The following is a 14566-nucleotide window of genomic DNA, read 5'->3' as shown; positions in this document are numbered from 1 at the left end:
CCTTAATAAATAACCATACATAAACATGCAGAAATGTAGATGAATGTTAATACACACTTCAGTTTCTCTAATCTGCATTGTGTATTTTCCAACAGAGCACAGATCTTCTTCATTCCAGAGTTTCCTAGTTTATTCTCACTCAGATCCAGCTCTATCAGGTTTGAAGGGTTTGAATTAAACGCTGAAGTCAGAGCAGCACAACCTTCTGCTGTAATACTGTTATTATTCAGACTGAAGAGAAAGAAAACAAAGACAGGAAACATTCTTCAGTTTATTTGTGCCACAATTCACATTACAGTAACAGAAGGATACATTTATTTGATAGATCAACTAATCTCAATCCTCAAAAACTTTAAAGAGCAATGACAGTCTTTTATCAGACTTTAAAACTGTAATGTATTTTTTTCTTTTGTAAAGTATAAAACAATGTAAAATACTCACATCAGTGTGTTGAGTTTACAGTGTTTATCCTGCAGTAGAGCAGCGATCTGATTCACTCGTGTGTCTCTTAGTTCACGTTCACTCAGATTCAGTTCTCTCAGGAGTAACGGGTTTTCACCCACAATTCCTCTCACATACTGACAGGCTTCATCTGCAGTAGGACTCAAAAACCTGCAGATAAGAAGATGAAGCAGAATTCAAATAAATTCTTAAACTTGATCTAAGGAAAAATAACATGAATATGTGTGTGAAATGGTTAATTTTGTATTAGTGAAATAATGTTTATATAAATAAATTGCCTGCATATCATTTATTTTGTACTATTTGATCAGGTCTCACCTCAGTGTTTTCAGTGAACAGGACTGATCCTGTAGTAAATCACTGAGCTCCTTCACTCCTGATTGTCCAGGATCATTTCCTCTGAGATCCAGCTCTATCAGGTGTGAAGGGTTTGATCTCAGAGCTGAAGCCAGAGCTTTATAACCTTCTTCACTGATACTGCAGTCTGAAAGTCTAGAAGAAGACAAAAAGAGACAAATAGTCTTAAAACTGAAATAATTACTCCTTCAATAACAGACCTGCAAACTCACAGAAGGTGAAAAAGGTGACAGGTTTATGAATGTAATCACTGTGGGGCGTCTGGGATTTTTTGTGTGATTTAAACATGTAAATTACACGTTCAGGTGCACTCTAACAATAATGGAAATATTAAGCCTTTGAACTTTCAGTGCACAGAAGAGCAAATAGGACATACACTTCTTTTACAATTCTTATTAAAAGATGTCATAACAGTAGAAAACAAAGCATTTAATTTGTAAAATATTAAACATTTCATAGTAACAAAGTAATTATATTGCAATCTAATGACGTATTTGAATATTGTATACACTCACATTAAAGACATAAGCTATCCAAAACACAACTTATTTAATAATGCTAAATACAAAGTTTATAATGGCTGTTATTGTTCAGTAAATTATATTTTATATTTTAAAGCCCGTAAGTTTTACCTCTTTGTCGCCATCTCTGTTTGAACCCTGAAATTGCAGTTATTGTGTTATTTAGTTGTCTTCTTTATGTAGGCTGTTCATCAGTACGGCTCCCCAGTGCGCAAGAATCGAATGTTTTGAGGTGTATGTGTGGGTTGTCTATCAACGCACCAGTTGTCAATGATGATTGTCGTTTTGTACTTGCTGGATTACAAACCGGCATCAAAATGACAAGTTTAATTACATTCAGCTGCAGTAAGAAGAGGCTACAAAAGGTCCGCCACCTGCTGCATCCACACACGCGATATAGCTTACTATCCGGGACTCCTTTATTATGTATACAGAAGTAATGATGCAAAGACGAACGGCAGAAGCTTGTTTTTCCCCGTGAAAACCTACTAGTACCACTCAAATTATAGACATAAACAAGCTTACTGTTGTGAATTGGGCTACTGTAAGGAGATCGTTTTGAACACTGGCTGGTTATGCACTTGCTCCAAATTGGTATACATTAACAAAAAAGTTATGGACTGCAGCTTTAGGGTCCTATTTTTAGGCTGTGTTTACACTGGCACAAAATCCGATCTTTCGGAATTTGTTGCACATGTGTAAACACAAAAATCCGCTCGAGATCCGATTTTTCGCATCCAATCTGAGCCACTTCCAAATGTGGTTTTAAATCAGATACATATCCGATATCTGGACATTGACCTACGTCTTAACAAGCATATCCGATTCCCCTTTGAATTCCCAGGCGAGGACGACCCGTTTATTTACAAAGATAGCTTTTTAATGTTGTATTATGAGGCAGACGTGCCTGTATGCGCTCGCTCACAGCTTTAGAGAGTGATTTGTGTGGTTCCCATTAATGTCAATAGTAAAGAAATTCTGGAAAACATGAGAGTGGGAAATTTCACAGTGAAAAGTGTAAAAAAAGATTGACCAAAGGAATAGAGAAAAAGGAGACAGAGTCAACACTGATTGAATTTGAGGAGAAAGAGTTACCCAAAGAAGTATATTTTGGCTTTGTAAGATATAATGTAAGAGAATATGTACAGAAACCAATGAGATGCTACAACTGTCAGGAGTTTAGACATACAGCTAAAATGTGTAAAGGGACAGAGGTGGACAGAGGAACCAGAATATAGAGATGGAAGAGTGAATAAAGGAGAAGAGGAAATGAATGATCAGCATGGATAGAGAAAAAGAAACTGGTCACATTCACTGCAGGAATAATTAATGCATATGAGATTAAGTCAATGACACAAAGAATTCAAGTAATTGTGAAAGCAGCAGAACACCATTTGGACATGATGAGGCTGAAATGGGAGGAAATAAATGGTGAACTCAGAAGTCAGGTGAGATGATTCATAATCCTAATAATGCTAATTTTACAATGGAATGTGAGAAGTCTGTTAGCTAATGGGCAGGACTTAAAGCAAATTGTTGTTAGTAGGATAGAAAAAACTGAGATTGTGTGCATTCAAGAAACTTGGTTAAAACCTCAATTGGATTTTTTTTTTTTTTTTGATTATGTGGTAGTAAGGTATGATAGAAGGGAGGGGTGAGGAGGAGGGTGTGTATAAAGCAAGGAATACCGTACCAAGTCTTAGGAGTGGGAAATGAATGAGAATGGGCTGGAAATAGAGAGTTGGTAATTGTTAATAATTATTATAATCCTTGTAAAAAGCTAGAGAAAACCAAGCTAGAAGAGATAGAGGGACAACATTTTAATAATATTATATGGTGTGGGGATTTTAATGGCCATAACACATTGTGGGGGAGGGGGAGAATTTACTACAATGGTCAAATAATAGAAGAAATGCCAGAAGAGAAGAATTTAGTGTTCTTACATAATGGTGTATGTACAAGAATTGATGTTAACACTGGAAAATAATCAGTATTAGATTTCACATCAGTATCAAATAAAATTGCAGTAAAATGTGATTGGACAGTGCATAAAGATGAATGAACGAACGAACAAACTTTACACCCAAAGCGCTTGACAATCATGTTGGGGTCTCTCCTCTACCACCACCAGTGTGCAGCATCCACTTGGAAAGATGGCACAATAGACAGTGATCATTATCCAGCGTGGTGCAAAATAAATCTAGAGGTAGTATGGAGTATTGAGGAAGCAAGTGGGAAATGGATTTTTGAGAAAGCTTATTGGGGAAAATTCCAGAAAGAAAGTAATAAGATTGATTAATCAAATTAACGATGAATTGAGTGTTGAAACATTAGACAACCTAATAAAGCAAGAAATAATATCATCAGCAGCAGAATCCATTCACAAGAGTAAAGGAAGATGTAAAAAGAAAGCAGTGCCAAGGTGGGATGATAAATTTAAAGAGGTAGTGAAAAATAGAAATAAATAATTTAGGTTAGTTAAAATAACACATTATCAGCATTTGATTCAGTATAAGCAAGCTCAGGCAATAGTAAGAAGGACAATCAGACAGACAAAAAGAAAATTCTGGAAATCTTATTGTGGCACAATAGGAAATACAACTCAAATAGACGAAATATGGGGAATGTTTAAAAAGATGTGGGGATAAAAGAGAATGGAATTACCCAGTTAAGACTGAAGGAAATGAGATTGCAACAACAAACAAGGAAAAGGTAGAGATGATGGCAAAAGGTTTTGTTACTATAAACAGTTCTAGAAGAATAGGAATATAAAGAACAAAAGCACAGTATAAGGATGTGATATGCAGAAAAGATAATGTGGATGAGGAGCAAGATGCTCCTTTTAGCATGGGAGAGTTGCAGAGAGCACTGGATAGGACAGGGAAAACGGCTCCAGGAAAAGATGAAGTGTGTTACAGTATGTTAAAACATCTAAGTATGGAAGTTCTGGAGAAATTATTGATGTTATACAGTGCGTGCAGAATTATAAGGCACGTTGATTTTCTGATCATATTTTTTTTCCAGGCACATTTGACCAATTCCAAACCACATTAATCGTAATAACTTCAATTGATTTTGTATTTAATCATTTATAAGTTTTATATAATTGTTCATGAAGGCTGGAAATGAAAAACGCCTTATTATTAGGCAAGTTTTCTTTTACAGATAAAATAAGCCAAAAAGAGATTTAACTCAGACTGAAAAGTCAAAAATGATTAAATGCCCATGAGAAGAATGCAATACTAATGCAAAACTAGAAATTGCAGTTAAGGCATGACCATTGGACAGTGAAATACTCATTAGGTCAACAGGGTCAGACAAAAACAGGTGGAGAAGAAAAGACTCATGTTAACTGCAAAAGAATTAGGAATTAAGGTGAAGAATTAAGTGTGAAACCATCAGGAACCCTTTAGTCTTCAGCTCCACCATTTTCCAGAACTGTAGCCTACCTTGAGTCTCCAGAAGAGCAAGGTGTCAGGATCTCACTCATCTCAGAGACTTGGGTTAGGTAAAGAATCCTAAAAATGAACCCCCTCTTAATAAGAATCACAAGCTGAAGTGTTAATTAAAGAATTAATCTTTCAGAATATGTTTTAATAAGTTTTGGGAGTTTATTTTTAGTCCATCTCTGCAAAACGGACTTCAGGGTAGGAGATTGTTAGGCTTCCGGGTGGATGAAGTAGGAGGCAAACTCAAAGATGAAGAATTCCAAGGCTTTAATTCTCAATTATTACAGATACACAAAAACAGGGAGTGTGTGCTCAGAACAAGACTACCTAACATTAAACATTGACCGACAAAGACTGAAGGAACACACAGGACTTAAATACACAAGGAAACAGATCAGGAAAATATGACACAGCTGGGGCAAAACAAACGAGATAACTAAACGAGGTGATTAACAGGGCACAGGTGAGACAGATGAATTAATGAACTGAATACAAATCACAAACACAGTCCAAACTCAAACAGAAACGTGACAGTACTGGCTCTTGCTCGAAGACTGGCTCTGGCTCTTGCTCGACCGGGCAGCCGACCCCCCGACTCGGAACAAGACTCGGAACTAGACTCGGAACTGGACTCGGAACTGGATCTGGCCTCTCTGGGCCAACAACTGTCTCAGGCTCGGCAGGCATGACGCGAACTGCCTTGTCTTCGGCAGATCTGGCGTGAAGTGCGGGCTCGGCTGGACTCGGAACTGGATTCGGAACTGGATCTAGCCTCTCTGGGCCAACAACTGTCTCAGGCTCGGCGGGCATGACGCGAACTGCCTTGGCTTCGGCAGATCTGGCGTGCAGTGCGGGCTCGGCTGGACTCGGAACTGGATCTGACCTCTCTGGGCCAACAACTGTCTCAGGCTCGGCGGGCATGACGCGAACTGCCTTGGCTTCGGCAGATCTGGCGTGAAGTGCGGGCTCGGCTGGACTCGGAACTGGATCTGGCCTCTCTGGGCCAACAACTGTCTCAGGCTCGGCGGGCATGACGCGAACTGCCTTGGCTTCGGCAGATCTGGCGTGCAGTGCGGGCTCGGCTGGACTCGGAACTGGATCTGACCTCTCTGGGCCAACAACTGTCTCAGGCTCGGCGGGCATGACGCGAACTGCCTTGGCTTCGGCAGATCTGGCGTGAAGTGCGGGCTCGGCTGGACTCGGAACTGGATCTGGCCTCTCTGGGCCAACAACTGTCTCAGGCTCGGCGAGCATGACGCGAACTGCCTTGGCTTCGGCAGATCTGGCGTGCAGTGCGGGCTCGGCTGGACTCGAACTGGATTCGGAACTGGATCTGGCCTCTCTGGGCCAACAACTGTCTCAGGCTCGGCGGGCATGACGCGAACCGCCTTGGCTTCGGCAGATCTGGCGTGAAGTGCGGGCTCGGCTGGACTCGGAACTGGATCTGGCCTCTCTAGGCCAACAACTGGCTCAGGCTCAGCTGGTATGACGCTCTCAATCTCAGGCGCGGCGGGCATGACGCAAACTGCCTTAGCTTCGGCAGATCTGGCGTGAAGTGCGGGCTCGGCTGGACTGACGTGAAGTGCAGGCTCGGCTGGACTGGCGTGAAGTGCAATCGCGGCTGGACTGGCATGAAGTGCAGACTCGACTGGACTGGCGTGAAGTGCAGGCTCGGCTGGACTGGCGTGAATTGCAGGCTTGGTTGGGCTGATGAGAGGAGGGAGATCAGAGAAGTCATCATCCCTGGAGATAGGTTTGATGGAACTGATGAGATGAGGATCCGACTGGACATGAAGATCTGGTTGGACATGGAGATGTTGGTGCTGGAGAAAGTGCCTGGCCCCATGTCGTCCATATCCTCCCCTGTGACCTCCACGTATCCCCCTGAACACAGCTTGGCGGGTTCCCACAAAAGCCTGCTTACATATCTCCATCTTTTTCTTCTTTTAGGGTCGGTCAATCTGTTAGGCTTCCGGGTGGATGAAGTAGGAGGCAAACTCAAAGATGAAGAATTCCAAGGCTTTAATTCTCAATTATAACAGATACACAAAAACAGGGAGCGTGTGCTCAGAACAAGACTACCTAACATTAAACATTGACCGACAAAGACTGAAGGAACACACAGGACTTAAATACACAAGGAAACAGATCAGGGAAATATGACACAGCTGGGGCAAAACAAACGAGATAACTAAACGAGGTGATTAACAGGGCACAGGTGAGACAGATGAATTAATGAACTGAATACAAATCACAAACACAGTCCAAACTCAAACAGAAACGTGACAGAGATGGTCTAAAAATAAACTCCCAAAACTTATTAAAATGTATTCTGGAAGATGAATTCTTCAAACAGTGGTAGAAGAGGATGTGGTGCTGGTCCTTCAAGAGTCACTCTCAATCTGTCTGTCTATAAAGCCTATAAAAAAAATCAGTCTTCATGTATTTCACAACACTTCAGCTTGTGATTCTTATTAAGTGGGGGTCATTTTTTAGGATTCTTTACCTAACCCAAGTCTCTGAGATCCTGACAGCTTGCTCTTCTGGAGACTCCAGGTAGGTTGCAGTTCTGGAAAATGGTGGTGCTGAAGACTAAAGGGTTCCTGATGGTTTCACACTTAATTCTTCACCTTAATTCCTAATTCTTTTGCAGTTAACTTGCGTCTTTTCTTCTCCACCTGTTTTTGTCTGACCCTGCTGACCTAATGAGTATTTCACTGTCCAATGGTCATGCCTTAACTGCAATTTCTAGTTTTGCATTAGTATTGCATTCTTCTCATGGGCATTTAATCATTTTTGACTTTTCAGTCTGAGTTAAATCTCTTTTTGGCTTATTTTATCTGTAAAATAAAACTTGTCTAATAATTCTGCACACCTGAAAATAAGGTGTTTTTCATTTCCAGCCTTCATGAACATTTATATATCACTATATATCACTTTTAAATGATTAAATACAAAGTTAATTGTAGTTATTACGATTAACGTGGTTTGGAATTGGTCAAATGTGCCTGGAAAAAAAATATGATCAGAAAATCTACGTGCCTAATAATTCTGCACGCACTGTATAACAAGGTCTGGGAGGAGGGAAGGCTTCCACAAAGCTGGAAGGTGGCAGTAATTATTCCAAGGAAGCCTGGAAACGATGCAAGTAATCCTGGTAATTACAGACCAATCACATATATGTAAGATAATGGGAACGCATGATAAATGAAAGACTAATATACCTTTTGGAGAGTAGAAATAAAATGGCTAGATGTCAAACCGGTTTAAGAACTACAGGAAGAACTACAATGGATCCTGTGATAAGTTTGGAGGAGGAAATAAGGAAAGCGCAAGTAAATAAAGAAACTGTAGTAGCAGTATTCTTTGATGTGGAGAAAGCATATATAGTGTGGAAGGAGGGACTCCTAATCAAACACTTAATGGGAGTTGGAGGGAAAATGTTTAATTGGATTATGGATTTCTTAAATAGAAGGAATATACAGGTGAAAAATGGGTTAGATTTATCAAAGCAATATGCTGTAGAAAATGGGACACCACAGGTAAGTGTACAACTTTATTCTTCATCATGATTAATGATTTAAATTCCAGGGGTCTTTATTCGTAGATGATGGTGCTATATGGAAGAAAGGTAGAAATGTTTAGTATATTTTAAAGAAGATGCAAGAAGTAATTGATCAAGTTGAAAATGGGGGGGAAAAAGGGGATTCAAGTTCTCAGTGGAAAAATCTAAAGTAATGGTTTTTACAAATAAAAAGAAGGGCAAGAAAATTAAGTTGAAAATGTATGGAAGTATATTAGAGAAAGTAGAATGTTTTTTTGGGGGGGGGGATTATACTTTGACAAAACTAACATGGAGAGAACAAATAATGTATACAGTTAATAAATGTAAAAAAAGTGCTAAGTGTGATGAGGTGTCTTGCAGAGTTGGAATGGGGAGCAAGTGTTTCAGCTTTAATAATAATAATAATTCATTACATTTATATAGCGCTTTTCTCTGCACTCAAAGCGCTTTACATAGAAGGGGGAATCTCCTCAACCACCATCAATGTGCAGCATCCACTTGGATGATGCGACGGCAGCCATATTGCGCCAGAACGCCCACCACACACCAGCTTGCTGGTGGAGAGGAGACAGTGATGAAGCCAATCAGTATATAGGGATGATTAGGAGGCCATGATGGACAGAGGCCACTGGGCAAATTTGGCCAGGATGCCGGGGTTACACCCCTACTTTTTCGAAAGACATCCTGGGATTTTGAATGACCACAGAGAGTCAGGACCTCGGTTTTACGTCTCATCCGAAGGACGGTGCAACCTGCAGCAACCAGCAGCAACCTGTTTTTCTCAGGAGGTCTCTCATCCAGGTACTAACCAGGCTCAGCCCTGCTTAGCTTCAGTGGGCAACCAGTCTTGGGCTACAGGGTGACATGGCTGCTGACAACTTTGAAGTATATCTACATTGCTTTAATAAGATTTAATTTAGACTATGGGAGTGTTGCGTATGGGTCAGAAGCAAAGACTGTATAAGCTGAATTGGACATTGTGCAGGCATGTGCTTTAAGAATAAGAATAACTTCAGGTTGAGGTAGTAAAACAACGTAATTTCCACATTATCTTCACCTGGGAATATTCCCATGACAACTAGGGGTGTCGAAATTAATCATTTCTACGATGCATCGCGATGCAGATGAGGACGATTCGGTATTGGTTCAGTAATAGACCATAAACGATTATAATGTACTGACGCTTTTCTGATGTCATTTGTCAAGTACGTGCTTTGTCGCGGCAGCATTCAATGGCAGAGGGAGGTGAGACGCGAGTTCGAGAAAATTAAAAATGCTTCAACTACTTTAAAAGCCTACATCTGGGCACATTTTGGCTTTTATGAATAACCTGGTAAGCACGACCTGCAGAAGACACGCGCTGTGTGCACTCATGTCACGCACAAATAGAATATGCAGGAGGTAATACCACAAACTTGATAAACCAAATTAGCCGTTTTCACCCCGAGCTGTTAACGCCTGGCAGAGCAGCGGATGAGCTCCAACGTCACCCGAATCCACAGCCAAAAACAAATCATCCACCCGCCCCAATCATTTTATCTGATTTAAGTATCCGCACCCGATGGTCAAATTACAATTATTCTGTCACTGCGACTTCCCGAACAGGCACGCACACACATCACTTTTGTAGTAAAATTTAAAATTGAGGATGCGGTGCATCGTGATATCGAATTGAACTGAATCGATGACATTATAATCGGAATCGAACCAAACCATGAGACCAGTGTCAATTCACACCCCTAATGACAACGCAGCACGGTGTCCAACAGCGAATTAGCGGAGTCTATTTCTCAGCTCTCAACTTTAAAACTTTCTGTGTCATCTTTGGACCCTGCATGGGTGTTTTGGGCATAATGTGCAATAATCATAGTCATAGTCTCATCTTCCATTCCCTTTAATAGCCAGTTGTGCCTGCACCATAGTGGATTCGCTATTTACATGGCGGAATTTGCAAGCGGAAAGACTGAACGCTTCTCCAGAGAGGAATCCTTTTATTTTTTATATTTAAAAATGTTTGTGTGCTGCTGCGTGTCCCTGTCTGAGTAATAAGCAGAGTGCATGTGCGTTGAGCACCCACCTATTGGCCCATATTACCAGTGCGCCCTTTAAAAATAATAATACTGTGCCATTGACTTTAGACCAGGTTTCAGTTGGTCAATAGCGCAGTCGTTTTCAGTTGCCTCAAAATAGCAACGTGGCAACAATGTGACTGAACACACCTTGTTTTCAGATCAGCAGCCCATGGGCACACAGATGGGCGCAAATGCATTTGCACAACGCACAAATGCACAAATGCATTTGCACAACGTGAAAATAATAACTTTGTCGGGCCGAAATTAGCAAAAAACCCTTGCATCGCGACTGGTGTCGCATTGCGCCGTGTGTGTAATAGGGCCCTTAAGGTTGCTTTATCAACAACTTCAATGCAGGTTATCTAGTTCTGCCAGTAGGTGGCAGCAAGTTAATAGACCATTTATTAAAAAACGCTGATTAATTCTGGAATGAAGCAAGGTTTAATATATTATTAATTTGTATGAACCCCAACTGTTAACAATTAAACACCTACATGTTGTTTCATGACTTTGAAACAAAACGAAAGAAAAATTTCTTCACTATTTTTATATATCTAAATTAACATTAGCAAACAACACGGATCATGTTGAAACTTAACCCTCAAAATTGTTGTAATACCGCGAAAAGCTGTCTATGGAAAATAAGACAATCTCTTATCTTGATTCTGATTGGTCAAAAGACTTGTGGCTCTGCATCCAAGATGTTTTATTGGAAAACAACTATGGTTTTACTCCGGTTTCTGAGCTTGCTATTTCACCCCAACACAATACGATAGGATTATACCATTAGGATATTTATAGTTCCCAGCACCCCAAAAGTTTTGTCAATAAGAGAAATTAATACAAGTGACATTTTCACTAATGTAAGTAACATTACTAACTAACAGAGGCTCTTCATGACATGCATATTAATAATTACAAGGCTGATTACTTTAGCCTTATTTACCTGCATTTATTACACGGCTTCTCTGGAATACTTCACTCTGATTGGTAAATTGTGACATTCCAAGGTTTGATTCACAGATAATTCTCAATTGTCTCAATTAATATCAATTAGAGCTTGCTGCAGTTCCATTTTTCACCACAAATTTACATTGGAAAATTGTGGGGTGCTGTAGAGCTGGGGAGGGCTCAGAGACCGGCTGCCCCACTTAGTATCACAAATTATACGTCTGCCGGAGCCATTTTCTAAATTTTTATATATCCTGCTTACTTTACGATTTAAAATTGTTGAGAAAGTCCAAAAAAATATTTGTTGCAGAATGTCAAACACATTTACAATTAATTATTGATTCAGTTTATATAGAGGTCTATGTTCCGGATTAATATTTTGGTGGGGCTCTGACCCACCTGCCCATAGATGAACCGTAGCTGTATCCCACCACCGTGCTCTCTCGTTTATTTATAACTCAACTGCTATCATCTTCACCCTAGTTATAGAGTGCATTTACTGTCAAATGAAACCAGAGGACTTCAGTACTAATCGTAGGCCTGTGGTAATATTATTAAAAACGATTGTTTAGGTAAGATTAAGTACATAACCCCTTACTTGGCATATAGAGTGTAATTTCGGACCTGTGTACAGGCCAGTTTTGGCTATCATACTAATTCATGTTTAGATTAATCAAATTCAAACCTGAGAATCTGCAGTGTACACTGTGAAGTTCCCAGCAGAGTGGAGATTTCTGTTACTCCAGAGTTTCCTAGTTTATTCTCACTCAGATCCAGCTCTATCAGGTTTGAAGGGTTTGATTTAAACGCTGAAGTCAGAGCAGCACAACCTTCTGCTGTAATACTGATGCATTTAAACCTGTAGAAGAGAAAATAAAGTTTTCATAATGATAAAGACAAATAATATCAGTTTTCTTGCAGCACTTGGCCTTTAACACATTGACTAAAATACTTGCATCAGCTTTTTCAGTTGACACTGTTCATTCTCAAACAGAGTCGAGAAGATCTTCATTCCTGAGTCTCTCAGTTCAGTCCCACTCAGATTCAGCTCTGTCAGATTTGACGGGTTTGAATTTAAAGCTTCAGTCAGAACACGACAATCTTCATCTGTGATTTTGCTGTTATTCAGACTATATAAACAGACAAATATTTACTTGAGGATGATGACATTACAAAAGCATCCAAAGTCAGCACTGTCTGGTAAAAGATACATAAAACAAACCCAGCAGCAAGTTCACAAGAATTAAAAGGTGTTATAATGATACAACTTACGTCAGTGTGTTGAGTTTACAGTGTTTATCCTGCAGTAGAGCAGCGATCTGATTCACTCCTGTGTCTCTTAGTTCACTTTCACTCAGATTCAGTTCTCTCAGGAGTAACGGGTTTTTACCCACAATTCCTCTCACATACTCACAGGCTTTATCTGCAGTAGGACTCAAAAACCTGCAGAAGAGAAGATAAAGCAGGAATTAATTCAGTTCTGAACTAAACATGAGGGAAAAAAACATTGACTTTGATGAGAAACAGTGTGACGTGGTTTATCTTGAATTTACTTTGATGCAGCCCCGGAGTGGGTAAATGGGAGAATCGGGAGAATTCCCGGTGGGCCGCTTCACTTTTGGGCCAGTCGAGGATTATTTATTTTTTTCACATTTCAATGTCACATTAGTTACATTAGGCTACACATGTTCCACATTCTGACACCACAGCGCGCAGCACTCTGCATGGGTTGTACCATGTGAGGGAGTTCTCCCCTCCCCTCCTATAGAGTTGGTTGGGTCCATAGCCCGTCTTTTCCAAAACGTTTTCTCAGGTAGGCTACCGCGGCACCGCCGGCGCCTACTGATAGCTGGGCCGGCCGTAACTGTACGTGTCAGGGAGGATGGATGGGAGGAAGAGGCCAGGAGGTGTGGAAGCTTTGTTTCCGCCACAGAATAAAACATTTTAAAAGATAATTGCGACTTTTTATCTCCACTTTATTTCTCAGAATTGCGAGATATACATCTAAGTTTTTCCACCTTAGAAACATTGCTAAGTTACGTAATATGCTATCAGTTTCTGATGCAGAAAAGTTAGTTCATGCATTCATGACCTCGAGACTAGATTACTGTAATGCTTTATTAGCTGGTTGTCCTGCATCCTCAATAAACAAGCTACAGTTAGTCCAAAATGCCGCCGCTAGAGTTCTTACTAGATCAAGAAAATTTTACCATATAACACCGATTGTATCATCACTACATTGGTTACCTATAAAGTTCCGTATTAATTACAAGGTATTGCTACTGACTTATAAAGCCCTAAACGGCTTAGCTCCAGTTTATTTAACGGATCTTCTATCGCCCTATAATCCATCCGCTCTTTAAGATCACTAAATTCGAGGCTTTTGGTCATACCTAGGATATCCAGATCCACCAAAGGAGGGAGAGCATTTTCACATTTAGCTCCAAAACTCTGGAATAGTCTTCCTGATACTGTTCGTTGCTCAGACTCGCTCTCCCAGTTTAAAACTAGATTAAAGACGCATCTCTTCAGCCAGGCATTTATATAACATTTTTAATCTTACAGTTTAATCCGGTCTCTACTTCATAAACGCCAGAGGGTTCCTTGCCACTGTTGCCTTTGGCTTGCTCAGTTGGGGATACTTAATTTGATTAATCGATTCAACAGTGCTATTGATCAGCATTACTAAACGTGGACGTTACACTAGAAACAAACACTGATGTACTATTTTATTTAATACTGTGAAGCTGCTTTGATACAATCTGTATTGTGAAAAGCGCTATATAAATAAAGTTGACTTGACTTGACTTGACTTGACTTGATATAATGTCAGAATTGCCTGAAATAAAGTCGCTATTGCGTGTTATAAAGTCAGAATTGCGAGATACTGTATAGAGTCAGAATTGTGTGAAATAAAGTCGCAATTGCGTGTTATAAAGTCAGAATTGCGAGATACTGTATAGAGTCAGAATTGTGTGAAATAAAGTCGCAATTGCGTGTTATAAAGTCAGAATTGCGAGATACTGTATAGAGTCAGAATTGTGTGAAATAAAGTCGCAATTGCTTCTTATAAAGTCAGAATTGCGAGATACTGTATAGAGTCAGAATTGTGTGAAATAAAGTCGCAATTGCTTCTTATAAAGTCAGAATTGCAAGATATAGAGTCAGAATTGCGTGATATAAAGTCGC

General features: G+C 40.1%; 1 protein-coding gene across 1 annotated transcript in view; it reads right to left on the bottom strand.

Annotated features, from left to right (window-relative positions):
* The window catches only part of LOC311089879 (uncharacterized protein), an 832216-nt gene that overhangs the window by 378218 nt on the left and 439432 nt on the right, over window positions 1-14566 (bottom strand). Inside the window, exon 50 of the mRNA XM_084124910.1 lies at window positions 12650-12820. Coding sequence (XP_083981036.1) covers window positions 12650-12820 — 171 coding nt within the window. The remainder of the gene's footprint in view (window positions 1-12649; window positions 12821-14566) is intronic.

This window comes from Abramis brama (assembly GCF_963993115.1).
Source record: "Abramis brama genome assembly, chromosome: 9".
In the NCBI taxonomy this organism is placed as follows: Eukaryota; Metazoa; Chordata; class Actinopteri; order Cypriniformes; family Leuciscidae; genus Abramis; species Abramis brama.
This window is presented reverse-complemented; position numbering and strand designations above follow the sequence as displayed.